The sequence below is a fragment of the Rhea americana genome, unplaced genomic scaffold, assembly GCF_003343005.1.
Source record: "Rhea americana isolate MKP2758 unplaced genomic scaffold, rheAme1 scaffold_522, whole genome shotgun sequence".
In the NCBI taxonomy this organism is placed as follows: Eukaryota; Metazoa; Chordata; class Aves; order Rheiformes; family Rheidae; genus Rhea; species Rhea americana.
In genome coordinates, this window is record NW_028186671.1 from 171,587 (window position 1) to 179,520 (window position 7,934).

At 67.8% G+C, this 7,934-nt stretch overlaps 1 protein-coding gene across 1 annotated transcript; it reads left to right on the forward strand.

Annotated features, from left to right (window-relative positions):
• Positions 1–7: 7 nt before the first annotated feature.
• Positions 8–6,173, forward strand: ROBO4 (roundabout guidance receptor 4; the record flags this gene model as incomplete). The annotated part of the gene is given in 16 exon segments (XM_085318152.1): positions 8–169; positions 331–451; positions 554–692; positions 780–907; positions 1,597–1,712; positions 1,827–2,046; positions 2,167–2,288; positions 3,033–3,204; positions 3,282–3,428; positions 3,532–3,574; positions 3,656–3,921; positions 4,511–4,651; positions 4,751–4,832; positions 4,835–5,463; positions 5,556–5,726; positions 5,913–6,173. Coding segments are annotated over 16 exon segments (2,769 nt in total), but the record flags the coding sequence as incomplete, so codon positions are not given.
• Positions 6,174–7,934: the final 1,761 nt, after the last annotated feature.

Genomic DNA, 7,934 nt, shown 5'->3' on the forward strand with positions numbered 1-7,934 from the left:
CCGGCCGGCAGCCCCGCGGGACGATTTCCGCCTGCAGCCCGGCGACTTGGTGGCGACGGCGGGGCAAGCGCTGGAGCTGCCCTGCGTGCCGCCCTGGGGCCGGCCCGAGCCCCGCGTCACCTGGAGGAAGGACGGCGTCGCCCTCGACTTGGCGTCGGGGCGCTACCAGGTGGGTGCTGCCGCCGCCACGGTGACGGCGACGGTGACAGCGGCGGCGGGTTTCTCCGGGGGGGGGTGGTAACGGAGGGGGACGACGGGGCCGGGGCGCGCACCTGAGCGCGTGTCACCCTGTGTCCCCGTCCCCCCCACCCGCTTCCCCATGCGGCGCAGGTGGCCCGCGGGAAGCTGCGGGTGGCCCAGGCGCGCAGGAGCGACTCGGGCGCCTACGTCTGCGTGGCCACGGACGCGGCGGGCGAGCGGCAGAGCCGCCCGGCGCTCGTCTCCGTCCTGGGTGAGCGGAGCGGGCACGACCCGCGGCGGCGGGGTGCCTTGGGGTGGGGGGGTCTCTCTCCCGGCCACCTCTTCTCATCGCCACCCCGCCGTCGTCCCCCAGAGAAGCCGGCCATCGTGCGGCCCCCCCGCGACACGGCGGCGGGCGCCGGCGGCACCGTGGAGCTGCCCTGCGGCGTCCGGGGCGACCCGCTGCCCTGGGTGCAGTGGCACAAGGAGCGCGGGGACCTGCCCCGGGGCAGGTAGGTCGCCGGGCACGGGGAAGGGTCCCCTCCGCTGTCCTCTCCTCCCCCCTCCCCCAAGCTGACGGGCAGCGCTGGCGTCCCCAGGCACGAGGTGGACCGGGAGCACACGCTGCGCCTCTACGGCGTGTCGCCCGCCGACTCGGGCACCTACGTCTGCACGGCCCAGAGCCAGCTGGGCACCGCGGCCGCCGCGGCYGTCCTCCGCGTGGAGGGTAAGCGGTGGCACCCGCCCGCCCGGGCTGAGGGTTGGGGGGAGGGGGGGGTCTGTCAACCGGGGGGGGTCTGTCCACAGGTGGGTCTGCCCAGGGTGCTCCACCAAGAGGGTCCATCGAAAGGGGAGTCTATTCTAGGTGGTCCATCTAAAGGGGATCCGCTCAAGCCAGCCCAGCCAAGGGTATCCATCCGAGGTGGGAGGGTTTCCATCTAGGAAGGTCCATCCAGGTGGGATCCATCCAAAGGGGATGTTCCATCTAAGGTGGGTCCATCCAAGGGGAGTCCATCCAAGGGGGGTTTCATCCAAGGGGGAGTCCATCTAAGGTGGGTCCATCCAAGAGGGTCCATTCAAGGGGTTTCATTCAAGGGGGCAGAGTGCATCTAAGGTGGGTCCATCCAAGAGGGTCCATCCAAGGGGGTTTCATCTCAGGGGGTGGAGTCCCTCTAAGGTGGATCCATCCAAGGGGAGTCCATCCAAGGGGATTTCATTCAAGGGGGAGTCCATCTAAGGTGGGTCCATCTGAGGGGTCCATCCAAGAGGGCTCCATCACAAAGGGTTCATCCAAGGGGATCCATCTAAGGAGACATCAGGCTGTCCAGACATGGTCATCTCAGGCAGGTTCCTGGGCTGATGCCAGCAGCCCAACACCTTGCCTGATGCTGCTGTTAGCCCTCCCTCTGCCCTCAGACCTTCCAGAGACAGGCGGGCAAGAGGCCGTGCCGCAGGACCTGCTGGCTGTGCGGCTGCACCTGGACAACAGCACCGCGCTCCCCTCCGCAGCCGCCGTCCAGCTCCACTGGCGGGTTGGTGCACTACCGGGATGCAGATGAGATGGAGGGGGAACAGATGGGGCTGAAGCCACCCAAYGTCCCCATCCCCCAGGCGTGTGCCGTTACGTCCCTTCCCTTCACCTCCAGGTGCTGACACCGGCACCGGCGCTGGAGGGCTTCGTGGTGCTGTACCGCTGCCTGCTCCCTGCCAGCACCGCCTGGGTCCAGCGCGATGTGGGCGGGGAGCTCAGCGCCGTCATCCCCGCGCTCAGGAGGGGCTACAAGTATGAATTCAAGGTCCGGCCCTACGCCAGGGGAGCCCARGGCTTGGACAGCAACACCAGGCACCTTTGGATGCCTGAGGAAGGTAGCTCTGGTCACGGGGCGCACAAGGGACCAGGGCCACCCGTTGCCCAGCAGGATGCCAAGGGCATGGGGGCCAGCTGGGAGTCGTAGGAGGGGGTCTTCAACCTTGCTGTCTCGGCAGCACCGAGTGCGGCACCCCAGCACGTCACCGTGGGACAGGCAGAGATGGGGAACGGCACCATGGTCGTGAGCTGGGAGCCACCTCCTCCCGACACCCACAACGGCATCATCCGCGGCTACAAGGTTAGGGGCACCGGGGAGGCACCGGGGGCTGCTGGCCAAGGGGGTTCATCTAGGTGGATCTRTCCAAGGGGATCCATCCAAGGGAGGATCTATCCAAGAGGGATCCACCCAAGCCATCCGTCCTGTGCTGTGGGATACATGYTAGGAGGTCCATTTAAGGTGTTCAGTACAAGGGATCTATCCAAGGAGGTCCATCCAAGGGGATCCATCTGGAGGGGATCCTTCCAAGGGAATTCATCCAAAGAAAGCAACCAAGGAGATCCATCAAAGAGGATCYATCCAGGGAGGTCCTTCTAAGGGCACCCATCCAAAGGGATCATCCAAGGTCCAGGGTCCAGCCTAGAAGGTCCCTCTGATGGGGGGGGTGCATGCGCAGAGTCCATCCAGAGAAGTCCAGTTCGAGGGGGCTAGCATCCAAGGAGTCCATCCAGACAGGTCAGTCCAAGGGAGGGTCTACCCAAGAGGGATCCCTTCAAGGAGTCCATCCTTGTGGAATCCAATCAAAGGGTCCATCCAAGGGGATCTAACCAAGGGTGTCCATGCAAGGATCCATACAAGGTGGTTGTCTATCCCAGGGGATCCACCCAAGGTGATCCACCCAAGGCRGGTCTAACCAAAGGGATCCATCCAAGGGGCCATCCAAAAGGGTTCATCCAAGGATGGGGAGCCTGYCCAAGGGGACACTCATGCATGGTGCGGGACACGAGCAAGGGCAGCTGCCAGTTCCCTCTCCATGCCCGGCAGATCTGGTCCCTGGGCAACGGCTCTCACCACCACACCAACAGGACAGTTGACGGAGGCACCCACCGCCTGGAAACCTTCCTCCAGAGCCCCGGGGCCACATACTGCATCCAGGTGGCAGCTTTCAACGGCGCGGGGCTGGGGGTGCCCAGCAATGCCACCTGCGGCATTTTGGGTAGGCAGCGGGATGCGGGGAAGGAGGTTTCTCCACGGCGTTGCATCCTGGCGGGGGTAACACTGTGGCCTCCACAGAGCCACTCCTGGAGGCGGTGGTGCAGGGCCCAGAGGCATTGCCCTTGGTCACCATCATCGCCAGCGCCGGTGCCTTGCTCTGGGTGACCCTCCTGGCCTTCCTGGTCTACCTGTGCCAGAGCCGCGCCAATGGTCCCCATGGCAAAGGTGAGCAAGGAGGGTTGGTGGTGGCAGCAGTGGGGACCCCCCCCGGGCTCGGCACCCGCAGCATGCCACCCAGGAGTCACCACCACAYCCATCTTCTCTGTAGGTCTTTGCCACTGCGCCGGTGAGGACACGGTGGCCAGGCAGAGGTGAGCAAGGAGAGGGGGCYGATGGGCTGGAGCACCCTGGGGTGGTGGGATTGACACCCTGACACTGCTTTGGCCCCACAGGCTGGAGGCCAGCGACTCGCCCTGGCTCTCGGACACCTGGAAATCCACCTCYGGCTCCAAAACCCTCGGCAGCAGCAGCAGCCTCAGCAGCCATCTCCTCTGGAGTGACACCAGTGAGTCTCCCTGGCCCTGGGGGCCTGGGAGCCCACCCACAGGGCCTGGGACCCCCAGCATGGGGCCTGGGACCCCCACTCAGCGTGGGGGTGCCTGCGCAGGGGATCTAGGACCTCCTCCATGGTGCTGTCGGACCTCCATCCAGTGTGGTGGTACGTGCACAGGCATCTGGGCCCCTTCCCTGGAGCCATGGGACCTCCACCCAGTGCCATGGGACCCACTCAGGGGGTCTGGAACCTCTCCCTAGTGCTGCGGGACCCCCACCCAGTATCTGGGATGTCCATCATGGTGCTGTGAGATGCACACAGGGTGGCTGGGACCCCACTCAATGCCCAGGGTCCCCACATGGTACTGTGGGACCTCCTACTCTGGGTGCCTGGGACACCCACCAAGGTGCTGTGGGACCCACAGAGGGTGGCTGGGACTCCCATGAGGGTGCCATGGGATCTACAGAGGACCCACCTTGGACCCCCACCCAGTGCCATGGGAGTCCCGCCTGCTGCTGTGGGACCCCTGCTGGGTGCCATGGGACCCATAGAAGGCACCCACTGAGATGGGACCCACAAAGGGTGTCTGGGACCCCCACTGGGGGCCAGGGGACCTGCTCTACCAGCAGCAGGGAGCCAGGGTGGGACTGTGCAGAGGACAGAGAGAGGGGCACGCGGGTCACCCCCAGGCCCTCACCGCAGAAGGGGGTCCGGCACCCGTGGGTGCCCGGCCCTACCCTTCTCACCCCACCAGTCTCCTCCTTGGAGCAGCTGAGCCGAGGCACCCCGGGGCCCCCCAGCCCTGGCACCTTCTTCAGGGACCCCCCACCCCGAGGCTGCCCCAACCCCCCCAGCCACCGTGGGGGCCACCCAAGGGTGCCGGCCAGCGAGCAAGGTGAGCGAGGCAAGGTGGAGGGGGGGGGTCAAAAAGGACAAGGAGGCCCTCGAGAGCGGGGACATCCAGAGCGCCGCCGCCACCTCCATCCCCTGCAAGGAGCCGTCCCGGACCCGCCACCGGCGTTCAGCTCCCCCAAACCGCGGCACTGCAGCGCCTCGCTGGGCTCCCCCGGTGAGTTGTCGTGTCCCTCCCACCCCACAACACACTCCCCAACCCGGGTGGGTGCTGCGGAGCGGCCGGGTTGGGTTGGGGGCGTTACGGCGGCGGGAGCAGCGGGCGCGGGAACGGGAGCCGGGATTTTCCCGCGGTGCCCCGCAGGTGCCCGGGGCCAGCGGCCGGCGGTCGCCTCTCGCCGTCGCTCAGCGACGACGGCGACAGCGTCCTGACGCCGGAGCGGGCGGCCGAGTGCCTGGAGCCGCCGGCGGACGCCCCTTCCCGGCCGCCGGGTGCCGGGAGCTCGGCGCGGCGGGAGCCGACCCGCTGCAGCCCCCCGGCGCCGTCACGGCCCTTCTCGCCGCCGCACACCTACGGCTACATCTGCGGGCCGCCGGCCTCCGAGCTGGGCGACCCCGAGGAGGAGGAGGAGGAAGAGGAGGAAGAGCGGACGGTGGCGGGCTCCCTGCTCAACGGCTGGGGCTCCGTCTCGGAGGAAAACTTCGCCAGCGCCCGCTGCAGCCTGGTGAGCTCCTCCGACGGCTCCTTCCTCGCCGACGCCGGCTTCGCCCGCGCCCTGGCCCTGGCCGTCGACAGCCTCTGCTTCGGCCTCGGCCACGACGATGACGATGATGACGACGAGGGGCTCTACGCGGGTGAGCGCTTCCCGGCCGGGCGGGGAGCAGGCCCCTGCCGGGGGGAATTTTGGGGGCGAGGGAAAGGCAAGACGGGGTGTTTTTCCCGGCAGGTTTCTCGCYGCCTTCCTCGCCCTCGGAGGGGCTCCTCTTCCTCGAGGGCCCGCCACGGCCCGCCTGGGGCTGGATGGCGGCGCTGGAGGCCGAGCCGGGCCGGAGGGTGAAGACRGAGGAGGACAAGGAGGCGCCGAGCCCGGTTCAGGCCCTCCCACACCAGTGGCACGGTGAGCATGCACGGTGGTGCCCCGACGCCGGGGTGACGGGCACCCATGGGTTGCGCTTAACCCAGGACCCCAAGAGCCATTGGGGACCAGCTACCCTGCCCCAGGCGTCCCTCGGCGACATGCCACCGTTCCCCCCCCACTCCCCTGTAGCAACGCAGCATCCCAAAAAATCCTTTCCCCTTCCAGGTTCCCGTGGGCCGGCAGCTGGCAGCCCCTGGGCCGTGCCGGCGCTCGGGGCCCCRCGCGCCGGGCCCGAGAGGGAGAGGAGCAGAGGGATGTCGGCACGGAGGGTGTAGGGCGGCCGGCGCTGGCTTCGTCGTCTACTAACCCGGCTGCGATGCCCCCCCCTCCCCGCCCCCGGCAATAAAGAGCYGCTTCCCGGCGGAAGCGGAGAGCCGGCACGGGCTGCGGCACGGGGCACCGAGCCGCTCGGCGCTGCTTACCAAATGGGCTTTATTGGTGGTTTTACAAAAGGCRTTTTCCGCGAGCAAAAAGCGGACAGAAAAGTGGCGCTGAGCCGGGCGGGCATCCCTCCTCGGCGAGCATCCGCGTCCCTCCCGAGCATCCTCATCGCTCCCGAGCATCTTCATCGCACCCGAGCATCCTTATTGCACCCAAGCATCCCTATTTGCTCCCGAGCATCCGCATCCCTCCCGAGTATCCCTACTTGCTCCCGAGCATCCTCATCCCTCCCAAGCATCCTCATCCCTCCCAAGCATCCTCATTGCTCCCAAGCATCCTCATCCCTCCAGAGCATCCTCATCCCTCCCGAGCATCCTCATCCTTCCCGAGCATCCTCATTGCTCCAGACCATCCTCATTGCTCCTGAGCATCCTTATTTGCTCCCGAGCATCCTCATCCCTCCCGAGCATCCTCATCCTTCCAGAGCATCCTCATCCCTCCTGAGCTCCTCAGCATCCCTATTTGCTCCCGAGTATCCTCATCCCTCCCAAGCATCCTCATCGCTCCAGACCATCCTCATCGCTCCAGACCATCTGCCTCCCTCCCTCACCCCTCCCCGTTGCACCCCCCTGGCACCACCGAAACCTATTTACAAGGGACCGAGCTCCCGGCGAGGCCGGTCCTGATTTAAATATCATCCCCCCGCGGCCCCGTGCGCGCGGCGGCTCGCGCCGCCCATGGCTCCAGCACCAGTGCCTTCATCTCATCTCCTGCAGAGGGGAAGGAGAAGAGGGGTGAGGGCGAGGGCAGCGGGGCGCCAGCGCCCGCCCCGCGCCCCATCACCTCGCCGCGGTCCCCCGGCGTCCGGCTGCGCCCCGAGCCGTGGCCTCGGGAGCCCGTCGAGCCGCGGGACGAGGTGAGGAAGGTGGGTTTGCCATAGGGGATGACGTCTGCGGGGGGAAGGAGAGGAGCTGGGGCTCGGCACGCAGGCGGCGGTGCCGGTGGCGAGCGCCTCTTTCGGCTGCTTTAGCCGGGGTTACCATCAGGGTCCGGCACGGGGCGGCGCTCCAGCGAGGCGGCAGCGTCCCCGGGGCCGGGGATGCCGGGGTCCTCAGCCAGCGGCGGCGGCAGCGGCGGCGGTGGCGGCAGGTCTGTGGCAGAGCAGAGGGGTGAGCAGCTCGGTGCTTTCGGCCTCGGCCCGCCGCTGCCGCGCTCGGCCTCGGCCGCCGCTCACCTGCCGGCTGCTGCTCCCGCCGGTAGCGGCCGGCTTTCRGCTTCGGGCGGCTTTTTGGCACCGCGGCGGCGGCTCCGGCGCAGCCCCGGCACTCGCCGAGGCCCGGCGAGTGGCTGCCGTCGCGGCCGGGGTCGCGCCGGGCTCTGGGCATGGGGGACTCGACGCCGTCCTCGGTGCCGGCGCCGGGGCTCGGCGCCCGCGGCAGGATGCTGGCGCCGTTTGGCTGCCTCCTGGCAAACGGGAGGCGGAGGTGAAAGCGGGCAAAGCAAGGCACAGCTGGATCGTAAGGGCACATCTGGATGGCAACGCCACTGCCAGGCCATGCCGGCACATCTGGATCGCAACGGCGCTGCCAGACACCGGCCGATTGCAGACCGTGACGGCACAGCTGGGTCRTAACGCTGCAGCCAGGTTGCAAAGCCACGGCTTTGGGTCGAGGCGGCACAGCTGGATCACAGCTGCACAGCTGGATCGCAGCAGCGCTGCCAATGACGCAGCCGGGCCGGGCCGGAGCAGCTGGCCACAAGGGCACAGCTGGACCAGGACAGCACAGCTGGATTGCTGCGGCACGG